Genomic DNA, 17,345 nt, shown 5'->3' with positions numbered 1-17,345 from the left:
AAGAATGAAATAAAATATGCATACTTTTGTAATCAATCATAGGTTAATGTCCAGCATGTAACATGTTCGAGAGGTAGTATTTTATAAAATAAGCATACATTGTTCAGAATTGATAGATGCATGCTATATTGCAGAATATTCATGCATCGTGTCTGCTTTTCCAGCAATTTCTCAAATCTGTGTAATGATCCTCCTGTAATTGCACACGTCTACTAATGAAACTAAGGTAGTGCTTCACTTAGACTCTCCTAGCTTCTGTTTCCAATGTAGTTGCATTGTGCTTTTTAAGTAATATTTTAAATTGTTAAATTTTAATTTCTATAGATTCAAGAAGACATCGGAAACCCTTGCTCAGGCTAGTCAGAAGGCGTCCTCTGCATTTAATAATTTTGGTTCTGCCATTACCAAAAAGTTTGAAGATGTTCGGTATGTCAAGCTGTTTTCTCCTTTGACTTAAATAACTTGCTGAATTTTTATTTAGAATCATTTCATTTATCTATAGTACCATTCATTTTTAACTCGTATCATACTTGAGTACACTTTAAAATTATTATTTATTTTTAGTCTACACTAAAATATCTACAGTAAGAAATAGTTTTAATGTACTGGATGCTTAAGTCAAATGTACTCATTTGATGTCAATAACTTCGAACATTTATCTATCTTGTTGCATCATATATTTTAAGGTATATATTGTGGTGCTCTACAAAGTAGGTCAATAATGGGTACTTGTCTTCAAATTTGCCCCAATAATATTATGGTCATTGATGTTCTTAGGTTACCAGAATATATTGCTCACTGCAATTTTTTTTTGCTTCCCAGTTGTAATTTATTTTCTTTCCTTCCCATTTCTATTTAGTGTGTTTGCTCTTTCTCAATCTGCCTTTCTGATTTACTCAATATAGAAAACAGTCATGAGTTCCCAATTTTGAATATGATTGTGTTTTTTGACAAATTTGGGCAATCTTTCTATTGTCTCATTATTTCAATGAACTTACTTGTCTGCATCTTGCTCATTTTTTTTGTTCAGTCTAAAGTTTCTATTTGTTTTCTGTAGCCTGTAGTTTATTTCTCCTTCTTGATCCCTTTTTACCATGCCCTATAATTGTGCGGAGGTTTTTGCTGGTTGAGTCCAGTTATAGGTTATTTTGCCATTTGGTCCACTACTGCAGTGACATCCAAAACCTACCTTGAAAACTCCAGCTTGTAGAACATATGCAACAATTGCATTTATTGGCTCAAACTCCCTAGGTCTTGAAGATTAGAAAAAACAATTCTTGAATGAATCACCTAAAATATGCTGCTGCTTTCACCTGAAGTACCAGGGGAAGTATTTCTGAACAAATTTGGGAGCTGTTTCAGGACCGAGGAAGTTTCAAATTGAAGGGTTTGTAACTGGTGTTATGGGGGAATAAAAGGCCACGCTTAGTGTACCAAATCTTGATCTGGAGGGGCATGCAGGCAAACACTTTAGGAGGAACAAAAGGTAAGAATGTTTTATGTTTATTTTGCCTCCCTTTGTTTTTGCATGAGGATAGCATTTTGCATGGTAATAATTAGATTGAAGCATGACTGAGGTGGGGTTTAGATTTTTGAACATGCGTTTGAGTTTTTTACGTTGTGCAATGTAGTTTCAGATCCTTATTCCAAAAGATTAAAAATCTTGCATTGTCTACGTTGTGCAATGTAGTTTCAGATCCTTATTCCAAAAGATTAAAAATCTTCCATTGTCTTGATTTATTTTTCCCATCTGACTACTGGATTGGAATCCATTTTGATAAGGAAATGTGTGCATTACAAGTTAGTTAGAAATTATTTGTTGTATTTTATGTTCTCCATTACAATGGAAAATTTGTCCTTGTCAACACAGTAGAACGCAGGTGAGCTACTTGTTGGTATCTTAATCTTATTCTGAACATCTGGGGAGAAAGAAAAAAAATGCCCCCAAATACTCTGTGAGGCTGTACCTATGATGGCAGAAACAGCTTTAATGCTTCCGTTTGATGGGCCATCAGGACTGGTCAACACCCTATTAAAAGCAAGGAAAATTGAAATAAGGCAGAGGAACAAAAAACACAAATGGAAATCGCACCAGAGAGAGGAGTAGAGCTGCTACAAGTGGTGTATTTCAAGAAAAATTGCATCGAATTTCTGAAGAAGGTCATCAGTCTGAAACATTAACTCTATGTGAGCTACGTGAGGTGGTTGCATGCATGGGTAATCTGAGTGTTTTTTTCTGTATGGCCATGTGGCAAGAGTGTCAGCACTGGATCACATGCTATGTATTTCCTGGTGGATATTTTCAAAGATTGATTTCAGGGGAAAAATATAGAACTGATTGATTTTTAAACCTACAGATGAGTGATGTTTCAGCACTTTCAAATTTGGACAATTCTTCTTTCGCCTCTTACTCTATGAAGGCAGTTCAAGGAAATGAGTCTGCTTGTGAACTTGGCTGTCAGTTCTACAAATACATTTTAGGCTTTGGACCATCATGTGATTTTTATTTTTCTGTAGTCTCCCATTAGTCTCCCATTATATTATTATCCGTTAATGCAGTCTCTGAGGACTTTTTTGTTATCACTTTGGTTTTTCCATTCTGCTTCACTTTGCAAAAAGGGTTTGCATTCTGTATACCCAGCAGTACTATTTGATAAACTTGGATTGCAGTTTCTCTGACTTTTTAACAGGAAATGTGACTTTTAGTGCAGTTGAAATATAATATAATCCATGAATTTATTTTGCTGTAATAGTAGTCATGTCAAAAAAAAAAATTTTTCTAACCTGAAATCTGAAATTGGTTTATTTAATTTGTTATTTTCTAGAATCTTTTTAGTTCTCATTATTTTTCTATCAAATGTAGTGGGCATTTATCAATTCTCTGTTTTTGGTGTTAAATGGTTTTAGCAGAACTGATACTAGCCTATTTAAGATAATTTAAATCTAGTTTAGCATGATAAAATAAGGATAATGCAAACTTGCATATGTTTGCATGTAGTGAGTTCAACCGATGTATTTTGGATGATAGCCTAATTTTCTGTGATTGCAATTAATTTAATCTTGGAAATCAAAGTATTTTGAGTTACTCTTATGCCTTCTAAGATTTGATTTGTCATGATCAGGCAATGCAATATTTTTATTTGTAAAATGGTGCGCTTTGTAGCAGATTTAGTTTAGATGTATATTTGAAATCAAACCAAATTAAATTGAAATTTGAAACCACCAAATTTCAAAACCTCCTAATTTTGTTTCCCCAGCAGCTCTTCAGCCCCTCAAAAGAAAGTGATTTCTTTTGATCTTGGTTGTTACTGGGACTCGAGTGTATTGGTTTTAGCTTGAAATGGATTCATAGATATACATTTATAAATGGCTTAAGTGCATTTTCTTCTTGTTTTTAGGAAGAATATATCTCAGTCATGCTAACAGCATTTAATTCATAAAGTAGCTGCAGAAAGTTTGAAGTAATTTTAATTGTGAACACTTGTTAAAGAAGAAAGATGTAGATAATAGGAGAAACATATTGCATTGGCATTGAATTACATTGTGCAGATGTGTGTGGTTATTTCATTCCAAATGAAGCCCTAATTTGAATTGTGTTACTGAAGTTTATTCCAGTTCAACGTAATGCTAATCTTCAATAGAGCTTTATTTTTGCACATTATAATATTTGTGGAGTTAAAACCAATTTAACATTAGAAGATGATAGTTTGGTTACAGCCCTTCTCCACTCTACTGCATTAATCGATTGGTTTTCTAAATTAAAAAAAACCTCATTAGTCTTTCATTGAAATATGGTGATTTCTCAAATTTAATGAAGAGATAAGCAAGCATTTTTTTTTAAAAACAAAAGGGGTTTGTTCTTAAAGACAAGTAGGTTTAATATAGTGCCAAATTTGATCTTCATAGTTCATGGTGAACGAATAGGATCTGGAACAATGGTCTTATCTTTCAAATATGTGTTTATGCCAACATGACATTATTATTGCATGATTTTTGCATGATTTTTGCTCTGGAAGTATACAAAGCTATCTTATCAAATATTTGTATGCATGAAATATATAGTAATAGCTTCTGCTTCAAGTCAATAATTGCCAGATAAGAACTCAAGAGGAAGTGTAGAACTAATTTTTTGTCCATACTCTATTCAAGAACTTAATGTCTACATTTCTTCTTTGAAGAAGAGTCAGAACTTACACGATTTTTAAAATTAATGTCCTATTTATTACCTGATTATTTTTGCTAAAAGAATATACAAATTAAAGTTTCCCCCATCTGCAAACAATTACCTGCATGTTTGTTTTTGCTGAACTAGGCTCACATTGTAATAGATGGGCATCTTTACAATGCTTTGATTTGAATTCATTAATCTTACATGGTTCCTTAAATTTGTTGTTCTGTGTAAAAGTGTGCTGTATAGAAATATTTTTACAACTAACTAGAATAAGCGAGTTTGGTATAACAACTACACATGCCCAGGTCATGGGTCAGTTGGGATAAACATTCTCGCCAGCTGAGCTGTGTGGACAGACCTGCGCATTCATTTAGATGAGATTTATAAATAAATGTATCCGTCAAATATGTCAGCAGTAGGCCACAAATCCACAATTGTATCTATTTAAATTATTGACTCAATATCAAATCCCTGGCATTAGCCTGAGTCCCAGCCATTCAAATTTGATATTGATTTACACAAATTACAAGTTGTGTGGTCAACCAATTTGTGACAATCCTTACATTTACTATCTAAACAACGTTCCTGGATGCTGATGGAGGTAGGTTGGAAAGTTCAGATTGGATGCAAACAGGCTGGTTAAACTTTTGAGATGGGTTGGCTTAAATAAAGCTGCTGTCATTTTAACCTCTGGGCTTGGTTCCAGTTTGTCAGGGCACACAGTTTGGAGCCGGGTCCGGGTGACCGGACGGGGATAATTATGAGAATTTGCAACCAAACTAGTGGCTTCACTCGAGTGGGTCGCAGCTCCCCAGCTGACGGGCCCTGTTCTCGCTCTCTTTGAAGGAGGCGCCACCCGCCCCAGCAAGTGGGAAAACACGGAGCTAACCAGTAATATGAGTGGGAGCGTTATCTCAGTCAGACTTTGTTGACAGTTGGGGTGGGGGGATCTGGGAGAGAGAGAGCTGGCGATGCTGCACAAACGGAACAGTTTAATAATAACCCATTAAAATCCGTCCTTCGGCCACTCGGCAACCTGGACTGTTCTGATCTGACAGCCCTCTTGCTAGCTTGCTGCGTGCCCGATCCTAATGCAGAACCTCCACAAAACCTTTGGGCTTTGGGTAACACCTGCACAAAGAGCCTCTGCTAACAAGGGCTGGCGAACAGTGCTGGTCAACGTGCACTGAGCGAGATGGCTGAGGGAAACGCACCGCAACCACCGCAAACTTGGAACAGCACAGACCCTCCACTCAATCTATCCAATACTAAAGGGCAGGCATTTTGCAGTTAAATGTCTTATATCGGTAATTGGCGGCTCCTTCACAGGGCCAACTCTGTACTCTGTCTTTCTCGGAGATGAATCTTTGCCTTAACCGTACATTCACACCGTCTGTAGGTAAAGCATCAGCCCACATCACACTGATAGTCGCTGCCTGCCTCCGATTAAATATTTTTACACATAAATTATGAATAAAGATAACAAAATGTTTCAAACGCGTAATATTTTCTTATTTCAGTAGCAAACACATTAAGAATTAGATGTAAATAATAAATTATTTAACTTTCTGAATATCTCATAATTACAGATTAATGAACTGAACTAGAACTGGGACTGTGTAAGTAGTGTGTGACCAGCAGAACAAGAAAGGAAGCTATGGAGTTGACAGAATTCTAGATTAATTCCTTGGTAGAATAGTTACCAATTTATACACAGTTTATACAGCGCTGCATTCGCTTTTTTAAATACTGAATGACCTTTGACCAATCCCATGATTCCTTGCGTTTATCGAGATACCGAACTCGCTTATTGAAAATGCTCCTGAGCCTTGACATGGTCTTGTTCCGTCATCTGGAAGGAGTTGGTGTGTTGTAACCAAAGCAGTCTTGCATGTATCAGTGTACCACACCAGTGATTGTATGCTTTATCATCTATTTCTAGAATATGCTTTGCAGCAGTTAATCTTTTTGGAAGTTGTTTTGCTGCAAATAATAAAGCCTATACCCAAGTCTACCTAAGTACTGAGTTAAAGTAATGTTTTGTTGTGAACTGGGAACATTAATTGATAGAGGCAAAAGTGTTTTGGTGCTAACTTGATCCTTGCCCTTAAGTGTGGTATTTGTAGTGGAATAAATTTGGGTGGAGTTTGAATTTGCTTGTTTTCCACATCTTGGTGAGTTTCACTGCAAATTCTTGATAAGAGAATATACTATTTTTATGTGGAATTGATGTTCTCTGCAATAGAAATTTTGTTTTTGAAACGAGCAGTAGAAAAACGTTGTTTCCATTATTTTGTCCCAATAATCTAAAAAGTAGTATAGCCTATTGAACAGACTTGTAGGAGAGGACATTTGTAATTATTCAGGTAATCTATATCCCTGTATTGGGTCAACAGCAAAGTTCTAGCTTGGAGGGAGGAGTATTCATAATCCAGCTATTTGCTTTTAATGAAGATTAACCTTCATTTTGTATTCCTTCAACTTTTTCTTGGGCTCCAATTTATAAATGTTCCCAACTTTTGGCATTTAAAAAATAAAATTTCTGAAATGTAAAACCCTTCAATGGTAGTCTTGGCTCCAAGCCATGGCAAGGATAAAAAGCAAACGGCTGGAGGAAATCAGTGGATCTGGTAGCATCTGTGGAGGGAAATGGACAGACAATGTCTCGGGTTGGGACCCTTTATGACTTGAAGCGTCCCAACCCAAAATGTCATTTATCCGTTCCAATCCATTGAAACTGCCTGACCCGCGGGGTTTCACCAGCAGTTTATTGCTCAAGATTATAACACCTGCTGTCCATTGTATCATTTTGTTGAGGATGATAAATGACTTTGTTGCTTTTTAAATTTCTGCTTGCAGTCATTTGCTTTGATTTGTAGCAAAACTATTTTCTTATATCCTCCATGTTAGGAACAACTGTTAGAGTATAGATTCCATGTAATAGCTGCAGACTTTCTCATGTTGAGATATCTGCTAATTAACCAAATATTTGTACCAAATGGAAGCAGTATTTCTGGTACCATGTGGAAATGGCTAGAGAAATGACTTGGAACCATTGCGTTATGAAGATAGATTCTAAAAGTTCAAGTAGAAATCTTAAGTAATTTTACTAGATTTGCATCATTGGCTAACCTTAGATTACAATAAACTGCATATAGACTCCTTGTGACTTGGAACAACCCTTTTAGTTTGCTCAGCAATATTCCTTGGGTGTGTTGGTTAAGGCTGACTTGCACTTTGGCAGGTCTGTACTGGAGGAAGGTGTCTCGTCTAGATTGAGAGGGTTGCCTTTCCTCCCACAACCATCCCCTCTTAAATACTACTGACAAAGTGACCTGCGGAAGCTGCTGGAATGAAGAGCAAAGGTAGGGAAATCTAATGTTTATTTGCCTTCATTTCTTTAATGGAAGTATCCTCTACACACCAAGTATTAGTAAATTCTGTGAGTAATTCAATTATTTTCCCCCGTGTGTCATCTCCTGTTGCTAGTTTTAATACAAATAATTTCAGGTTTTGCAGATGTGGAAATATTTAGGCCATGGGGTGCACTGAAATGGTCGTGCTTATCCTGTTGTGGGCATAATGAGTCGGATACAGGTCCTCAGTTGCTAGACCTAGTACCCATCAGGACCAATTACACTTGGTATACAGCCTCTCATCACTGCACTAAGGATAACTAGCGTATCTTTCCCCATCCACTCTAATCCAAAGTTGTAAAAAAATAAGTGGTTTAGACCATTAAACTTAAGCAAAACATTTTATAACAGTTATCTTTTTAAATTAAGAAAATGTTTTTTAAATTATGACATATTTAGAAATATTGGGAAAGGCCTGACAAGGGGTTGGGCCAAGTTCGACCTGGCCCAACATCACAGAAAATGAAGTGAGTTTGTTTAATACTTAATTGGTGTTGATGGTAATATATAACCAAGTCATAATTTCTAATATTGGATAAAGTAAATATTTGAATGTATAGTTTATTCAGTAACAATTGGGCCTTTTTTTTATTGAAGCAAGATCTCTAGTTCAGGGTCTCACATAATACATTTATTTTTAGTGCAGCAAGAAATCATGCTGGAACATTACCCGTAAACTTTCCAATAAAACATTTATCTTTTTTTAAATCTCCTTGCGCAAGCTGCTGTCTTGTGTTCATCCACCTAAGTTTTTATTTATTTTTGGCAATGGGCACATTTCACCAGTTGCAATTCTGTGTTGGAAAGATCTTGCACTGTAGTTTAGGGCCTTCCACGCAGTCCATCCTTCCTTTACAGACCTCTGCAGGCAGGCAAGTACAAGCTGAGAAGAGGAATCAGAGCTGCCAAGAAAAGGTACTCTGAGAAGTTGAGGAGCAAGTTCTCAGCTAGTGACTCTTCTTCAGTTTGGAAGGGCTTGCGTCACCAGCGACAAGAGGAAAGCCCCCCACTCTTTGGACAATCGTCAGCTGACCAACAACCTGAATGAGTTCTACTGCAGGTTTGACAAACAGAAATGTAACCCTGGTACCCCCTCTCCCCCTCCCCAACAAACACAGCCAGACCCCAGTCTGCAAAGACTGGACCCTTCTATACCCACTCCTACCCATTCACCACTTCACACTTACTTAAAGCAAGACTCCGTCTGAAAAGACTGGACCCTTTCCCACCCACCTCTCTCCAATCACCACTTCACACCCAATTACCCATCCCCTCTGTGCTGCACAACATCATTTCTCCATCATCAACAATAAAAATAGAGGAGATGGAGATGCTGTTCAGAAGACACAAAAGCTGGAAATCTTTTTGGTTCCCCCTCTACCCTCAAGCTCTGTGCCGAACAACTGGCACCCGTCTACACAGACATTTTCAACCAGTCCCTGCAAACCTGTACTGTCCCTGCCTGCTTCAAAGTCTCCACCATTGTCCCTTTACCCAAAAAGGCAAGGATTACTGGTCTTAATGACTACAGGCCTGTCGCACTGACCTCTGTAGTCATGAAGACCATTGAAAGGCTTGTGCTGGCCAAGCTGAAAGATATCACGAACTGGACCCTCTGCTGTTTTCATATCAGGCCAATAGATCTGTGGATGACGCAGTCAACCTGGGCCTGCACTGCATCCTCCAGCACCTAGGGGACCTATGCGAGGATTTTGTTTGTTGATTTTAGCTCTACATTCAACACCATTGTGCCAAAGCTACTGCACTCCAAATTTTCAGAGTTGACTGTGCCTGAACCCATCTGTCGGTGGATCACAAGCTTCCTGACAGACAGGAAACAGCATGTGAGGCTGGGAAAGCACATCTCGGACCCGTAAACCCTCAGCATAGGAGCACTGCAAGGCTGCGTACTCTCCCCTCTCCTCTACTCTACACCATTGAGTACCTCCACTGACACCTCTGTCAAGCTTCTCAAGTTTGCAGACGACACAACCCTGGTTGGACTGTTCCAGAATGGGGAAGAATCTACCTACAGACAGGAAGTGAAGCAGCTGGCGCCCTGGTGCCATCGCAACGACCTGGAGCTCAATGCTCTTAAGGCAGTGGAATTGATTGTGGACTTAAGGAGAGCTCCCCCTCCCCTCACCCCACTCATCATCAACAACACCACAGTCACATCTGTGGAGTCTTTTAAGTTCCCGTACAATTCTATGCGGCCATCGTAGAGTCTGCCCTCACCTTCTCCATCATGGTCTGGTTTGGCTCAGCAACCAACCACGACATCCGGAGGCTGCAGCGAATCATCCAATCAGCTGAGAAGGTTATTGGCTGCAACCTTCCCTCCATTGACGAACTGTACACTGCAAGGGCCAGGAAGCGAGCGGGTAAGATCATCTCTGACCCCTCTCACCCTGGCCACAAACTCTTTGAATCGCTTCCCTCTGGAAGGCGACTCCAGACTGTCAAAGCTGCCACAGCTAGTCATAAAAACAGCTTTTTTCCACGAGTAGTAGCTCTACTCAATAACCAAAAATCTGTAGCCTCCTTTTGCTCTGGTATTTTATTTAATTTACATGTTTAATCAATGTTTTATTATTAATGTTTGATCTTTTATGTGTCATTCCTAACTGTCACTGTATGCCATGTCACTTGCGGGCTGAGCACCAAGGCAAATTCCTTGTATGTGAATACTTGGCCAATAAACTTCATTCATTCCTTTCTGCCTTCATTCATTCATTTCAGTAAGTTGTTCATTGCCTGATTCCTATATTGATCCCTTCGTCGGGATCAGTTTGCAGCTATAATATTTTCTCACTGATGTGTTAACAGACTTTGAGAGTGCTTGTGGTTTTCAAAATTTGGAAGTTGCAGGGCAGCCTGATGAGTTTTACTAAGCTGCACTTTGAAAAATAGTTTGGTAGTTGAGACACTGTTCTTGAAAAGATGCCCAAGTGGGACAACTGGAGGAAAAAAACATCTCTTTCTGATTGTACTGTGTGTAAAAGTAATATGAAGAAACAAAGCCATGTCTGATCCATTCCACGCATCCAACACTGTGCCTGCTGGCTCCCCACAATTCTTGACTTCCTTGTCAAAAATCTGTGATCTTTAGAAATAGTTCTACATATTTTAAATGGCAGCCCTTATTCTGAAACGATGCCGTCAGGTTCCAGATACCACACTAGGTGAAAAGTCTTCTCAACATATCCACCCTCTGAATCCCACTCAGCATTGTACATTTTACACAGTTCCTCTCTTATTCTTGTAAACTCCAATAAGGATAGACCAAAACTGCACTTGCTTTGTTCGTACTTCAACCCCATCATCGATGCAATGAACCTTCTCTTGCCCTGCCTCCAATGTAGGTATGTCTTAGAAAATGGAGACCAAAATTCCCAGATGTGGTGTCACCAGTGCTCTGTAAAGTTGCAGCAAAAATTGTCTTTGCAATAAAAGTTGATGTTCCATTAACCTTGCACGTTAATTTCTGTTCCTGCATGCTAACCTTTTATGTTTTATATACTACATTTTCCTGTCTCATTTGTAAACATTTTGTGGGCTCACTCCATTTAATTAATTTGCTTTTGCATTCATCCTTACGAAGTCAATAACCTCCCACATGATACTACATCTACCAACTGCACGCCCATTCTCTTATCCTATTTGTATCTCTTAAGATTCTTTCTCTCCCTCAACTTATCCCAACTATTATCTTTGAGCAAATTTGTTTAGATCGCACTTGGCCCCATCACCCAAGATCATAAATAGTTTGAGTCTCAGTAATGATCTGAGGCCCTCACTCATTACTGATTCTAATTGCTGACTTGATTGACTCATTTATCCCATCCTAATTTTCAGTTAGTTAGCTGTTCCCATGTTTATGTCAAAGATAGACATGAAAAGCTGGAGTAACTCAGTGGGTCAGACAGCTTCTCTGGAGAAAATGAATACGTAACTTTTTGGGTCAAGACCCTTCTTCAGACTGAGTCGGGGGAAAGGGAAGTAAGAGATATAGACGGTGATGTAGAGATATAGCACAAATGAATGAAAGATATGCAAAAAAGTAAGGATGATAAAGGAAACAGGCCATTGTTAACTGTGGCCCAAATGAGAATGAGTACAGACAATGAGATTCAACAAGTTAGACAATTAATATTCTACCACTGGGTTGTAAGCTGCCCAAGCAAAATATGAAATGCTTTTCCTCCAATTTGCATTTGGCCTCACTCTGACAATGGAGGAGGCTTGGGACAGAAAGGTCAGTGTGGGAATGAGAAAGGGTGTTAAAGTGTTTAAACCGGGAGATCGGGTAAGTCCAGGCGGAGTGAGCAAAGGTGTTCAACAAAACTATCGCCCAGTCTACGTTTGGTCTCGCCGATATATAAAAGTCCACACCTTGAACAACGGGTACGGTAGATGAGGTTGCAGGAGGTGCAGGTGAACCTTTGCCTAACCTGAAAGGACAGTCGGGGTCGCTGGACAGAGTCGAGGGAGGAGTTGTAGGGACTTGTGTTGCATCTACTATGGTTGCAGGGGAAGGTACCTGGGAAGGCAGTGGTTTGGATGGGATGAGTTCCATCCTGGATAGTACCTGCTGTGTTTCTGGCAGAGTTAGGATATTTTATTTTCCCTCTTACCATTTTTGTGCCTCTGCCATGAGGAATGTTTTTGGTTCGGGTTTGCTGGCTATTGTATTATTTCATTTATGCCTATCAGCTTTGATTATTTTTCAAATGGATTGATTTTAACACCAATAAAGCGATCATTGTCCTACTGTAAATTAATTCCAGCATGATGACCATATTATACCGCTCATTGTCTTTACTTTGAAGCCTTTATTTATATTTCCACAATTTTCCATAATTCTTTTTCTGAATTACATTCTTGCATTTGACAGGACAATTACCCTCGGTATTGCTTAAACAACAAAACTGGTTAATGTACCATCTCTTTAGATATTAGGTGATCAGATGACTAACAACAGATGGTTAATAATTAGTGTAGACGTTAGACGAAGGGGATTAACATTCTGGAGTTTTCACTTGATTTCTAATGTCACCACTGATGCTTAAATTGGAGGCAATAGAAACTAGACCTAGATGTACTTAACCCATATTTATCCAAAAAATACTTATTGACAAGGCTTGCATATCAAGAATAGTTCCCTGCATGAGATACTGGAGTGCTGCTGCTGCTTGAAGTACTGTCCTCTATCTCTGATCAAAACCATTAGCGATTAAACTTCGAGTGGAAGAGATAGACTGCTATTTGGAAGTATGATAGAAACACATGACATGTCCCAGCTAGGCAGCCACTGCACGGATTATAAATAATGCAAAGCGTTTGTCATATTACTGGTGTTTAAGAAGGAACTGCAGATGCTGGAAAATCGAAGGTAGACAAAAGTGCTGGAGAAACTCAGCGGGTGCAGCAGCATCTATACTCAAGTGTTTTTTATTTGAGGGAGGTTTAGCAAACATCTGGAACTGACTGGCTTTGGTAGTTCTGAAGCAAAATGTAGTCTTAATATGTTCGATATCAGGAATTTATGTTAATTCTCACGCTGTAGGAGTCGTTGAATTTATTGTTGTTGATGACATATTGCTTTTATCTTCTGTACTCTGTATAATTTGTTTCTCAGTGGTGTTGAGAAATTATTTCCAGAATATGATGGAGGTTATTGTGTAACTACAGTTATACTCTTATGTCAGGACGATCTAAAGTGACTGGGGGAAGTTGAATGCAAGTGTTAATCTGGTTAGAACAAAAATGGAAGGTAGAAAATCACTAATTTAGTCTGGCAAGTTGCTGCAATTAATTTTCCAGATGGTGCCCCTGCAGTCACAAAGGGTGGTGTGGTGGAGCTTTTGAATTGGGCAAGCTGTTTGAAAATAAATTTTCATTATCTTAATTAACAGATCCAGTTAACTATGGTGACCAATAAACCCCCCCCCCCCCCCCCTCCAGGGGAAGTGCATAACACCAACCTATTGGATTTGATCTTTGCTCAACGTCAGTGCCATGCAGCCAAAGACACTGACGGCTGGACACTCAGCATCCTGTCTTTTGCAAACCGGCATCTGCATTTCCTTGTTTCTACATTAATGTCATGTCAATGATCCTTGGAAGTTCAGTGTTTTGCTTAGTTTGTTGCTTGTAGGTAATTCACTAAAGAGCTGAGAATGGAAATGAATGATATGCAATCATTAATGAGCACTCCCACATTTGACAAGGACATATGACCAAGCAGTGATGAATTGTTGTATCTCGGACACTCCTGATTACCAGCTGCAGAAATATCTTGGGACTGCCTCCAATAACCACGTCTCTCTTCTGTTTGGCTGGTTATCCTTCTAGCCAGTAAAAAGATTCTTCAAATTCTCATTAAATTCAAGAATACTTTCAGTGTCACGTTCAATGTAATGCTGCCTTGAGGGCAGGGTCAGTTAGTTTCCCTCTAAAATTTGATTTTCTTGGCAATGTTTGGACTGAAACAGTGAGTTCTGGAACTGAGTGTTCTTGGGTGAGCTCAAATATAGCAGTGGTCATCAGATTGATGGTCTATGCACGTACTTGTACTATTGATGACATTGTTCATCACTTTACTGATGATTGAAAATAACTCTAATGTTAATTGATCGTTAGATTGCCTATTTTCTGGACAGAACAAACCAGATAATTTTTATTTGAAGAATGAAGCAGGGCAGTGAGGTTAAGTTTTGCAGTTTAGTTTACAGCAAAATGTTATCAGGAGCCACAATCTTTGTTGGGTCAAACATTATCTCATAGAATAAATAAGCTTCTGGAAAAATGGAGATCCCATAGAAACCAAAATGGACCATTCACTTCTTTCTGAAGATGGTTGCAATGCTACCTTGTCTATAGTACTTTGAATGGCACAGATCTTAGTGTGCTTAATTGTTCACTATTAAATCCCATTATGACATGGCTGAAGAATTTTGGGATAGTCCATTGGCAGCAGGATCATTTGAATGTGACTGCCATGCTGCATCTTATAACCATAACCATATAACAATTACAGCACGGAAACAGGCCATCTCGACCCTTCTAGTCCGTGCCGAACACGTATTCTCCCCTAGTCCCATATACCTGCGCTCAGACCATAACCCTCCATTCCTTTCACGTCCATATAACTATCCAATTTATTTTTAAATGATAAAAACGAACCTGCCTCCACCATCTTCACTGGAAGCTCATTCCACACAGCCACCACTCTGAGTAAAGAAGTTCCCCCTCATGTTACCCCTAAACTTCTGTCCCTTAATTCTCAAGTCATGTCCCCTTGTTTGAATCTTCCCTACTCTCAGTGGGGAAAAGCTTATCCACGTCAACTGTCTATCCCTCTCTTCATTTTCAAGACCTCTATCAAGTCCCCCCTTAACCTTCTGCGCTCCAAAGAATAAAGCCCTAACTTGTTCAACCTTTCTCTGTAACTTAGTTGCTGAAACCCAGGCAACATTCTATTAAATCTCCACTGTACTCTCTCTATTTTGTTGACATCCTTCCTATAATTAGGTGACCAAAATTGTACACCATACTCCAGAATTGGCCTCACCAATGCCTTGTACAATTTTAACATTACATCCCAACTTCTATACTCAATGCTCTGATTTATAAAGGCCAGCACACCAAAAGCTTTCTTTACCACCCTATCTACATAAGATTCCACTTTCAGGGAACTGTGCACAGTTATTCCCAGATTCCTCTGTTCACCTGCATTCTTCAATTCCCTACCATTTACCATGTACGTCCTATTTTGATTTGTCCTGCCAAGATGTAGCACCTCACACTTATCAGCATTAAACTCCATCTGCCATCTTTCAGCCCACTCTTCCAACTGGCATAAATCTCTCTGTAGACTTTGAAAATCTACTTCATTTCCACAACCCCACCTATCTTAGTATCATCTGCATACTTACTAATCCAATTTACCACACCATCATCCAGATCATTGATGTACATGACAAACAACAGTGGACCCAACACAGATCCCTGTGGCACCCCACTAGTCACTGGCCTCCAACCTGACAAACAACCATCCACCATTACTCTCTGGCATCTCCCATTCAGCCACTGTTGAATCCATCTTGCTACTCCACCATTAATACCCAACAATTGAACCTTCTTAACCAATCTTCCGTGAGGAACCTTGTCAAAGGCCTTACTGAAGTCCATATACACAACATCCACTGCGTTACCCTCATCAATTTCCCGAGTAACCGCTTCAAAAAATTCGAGAAGATTAGTCAAACATGACCTTCCAGGCACAAATCCATGTTGACTGTTCCTAATCAGACCCTGTTTATCCAGATGCTTATATATATATATTATCTCTAAGTATCCTTTCCATTAATTTGCCCACCACTGACGTCAAACTAAGAGGTCTATAATTGCTAGGTTTACTCTTAGACCCCTTTTTAAACAATGGAACAACATGCGCAGTACGCCAATCCTCCGGCACTATTCCCATTTCTAATGACATTTGAAATATTTCTGTCATAGCCCCTGCTATTTCTACACTAACTTCCCTCCATGTCCTAGGGAATATCCTGTCCGGACCTGGAGACTTATCCACTTTTATATTTCTCAAAAGTGTCAGTACTTCCTCTTCTTTGAATCTCATAGTTTCCATAGCTACTCTACTTGTTTCCCTTACCTCACATAATTCAATATCCTTCTCCTTGGTGAATACCGAAGAAACAAAATTGTTCAGTATCTCCCCCATCTCTTTTGGCTCTGCAGATAGCTGTCCACTCTGACTCTAATGGACCAATTGTATCCCTCGTTATCCTTTTGCTATTAATATAACTGTAGAAACCCTTTGGATTTACTTTCACCTTACTTGCCAAAGAAACCTCATATCTTCTTTTAGCTTTTCTAATTTATTTCTTAAGATTCTTTTTACATTCTTTATACACCTCAAGCACCTAATTTACTCCATGCTGCCTATAATTATTGTAGAATTCGCTCTTTTTCCGATCCAGGGGTCCAATTTCCCTTGAAAACCATGGCTCTTTCCAATTTTTACTATTTCCTTTCAACCGAAAAGGGACATAAAGATTCTGTACTCTTAAAATTTCACCTTTAAATGTCCTCCATTTCTCTTCCACATCTTTCCCATAAAACAAACTGTCCCAATTTACTCCTTTTAAATCCTTTCGCATCTCCTCAAAGTTAGCCTTTCTCGAATCAAAAATCTCAACCCTAGGTCCAGTTCTGATTATAATTCATATAATCCTGTTGTAGTTTATTGGGCTGGTGCCTCTTTTTAAGAATGCTTTTGTTGTGCTTGGCTAGTTCTTCTACAGTGGCTTGCAAAAGTTTTCATACCCCTTGAACTTTTCCACATTTTGTCACGTTACAACCACAAACGTAAATGTATTTTATTGGGATTTTATGATAGACCAACACAAAGTGGTGCATAATTGTGAAGTGGAAGGAAAATGATACATGGTTTTCAAAGTTTTTTAGAAATAAAAAACTGAAAAGTGTGGCGTGCAAAAGTATTCAGCCCCCTTTACTCTGATACCCCTAAATAAAATCAATACTTCGTAGAACCACCTTTCGCTGCAATTACAGCTGCAAGTCTTTTGGGGTATGTCTCTACCAGCTTTGCACATCTAGAAATTTAAAATTTTTGCCCATTCTTCTTTGCAAAATAGCTCAAGCTCAGTCAGATTGGATGGAGAGTGTCTGTGAACAGCAATTTTCGTCTTGCCAGGGATTCTCAATTGGAT

General features: G+C 38.9%; 1 protein-coding gene and 1 long non-coding RNA gene across 17 annotated transcripts in view; one reads left to right on the top strand and one right to left on the bottom strand.

Moving 5' to 3' along the window:
- Window positions 1-17,345, top strand: part of tpd52 (tumor protein D52) — a 165,356-nt gene that overhangs the window by 37,468 nt on the left and 110,543 nt on the right. For 12 of the 16 annotated variants that reach the window (XM_055634550.1, XM_055634549.1, XM_055634541.1 and 9 more), the window contains one exon: window positions 325-426. In XM_055634550.1, the coding sequence (XP_055490525.1) occupies window positions 325-426 (102 nt within the window). Of the gene's footprint in view, window positions 1-324; window positions 427-7,415; window positions 7,537-17,345 lie in introns of all 16 variants that reach the window. The other 4 variants (XR_008723344.1, XR_008723345.1, XR_008723343.1 and 1 more) reach the window with 1 other exon arrangement.
- Window positions 1-17,345, bottom strand: part of LOC129696536 (uncharacterized) — a 106,163-nt gene that overhangs the window by 1,677 nt on the left and 87,141 nt on the right. The gene's annotated exons all lie outside the window — the stretch shown is intronic.

The sequence above is a fragment of the Leucoraja erinacea genome, chromosome 4 (genome assembly GCF_028641065.1).
Source record: "Leucoraja erinacea ecotype New England chromosome 4, Leri_hhj_1, whole genome shotgun sequence".
Lineage (NCBI taxonomy): Eukaryota > Metazoa > Chordata > Chondrichthyes > Rajiformes > Rajidae > Leucoraja > Leucoraja erinaceus.
This window is presented reverse-complemented; position numbering and strand designations above follow the sequence as displayed.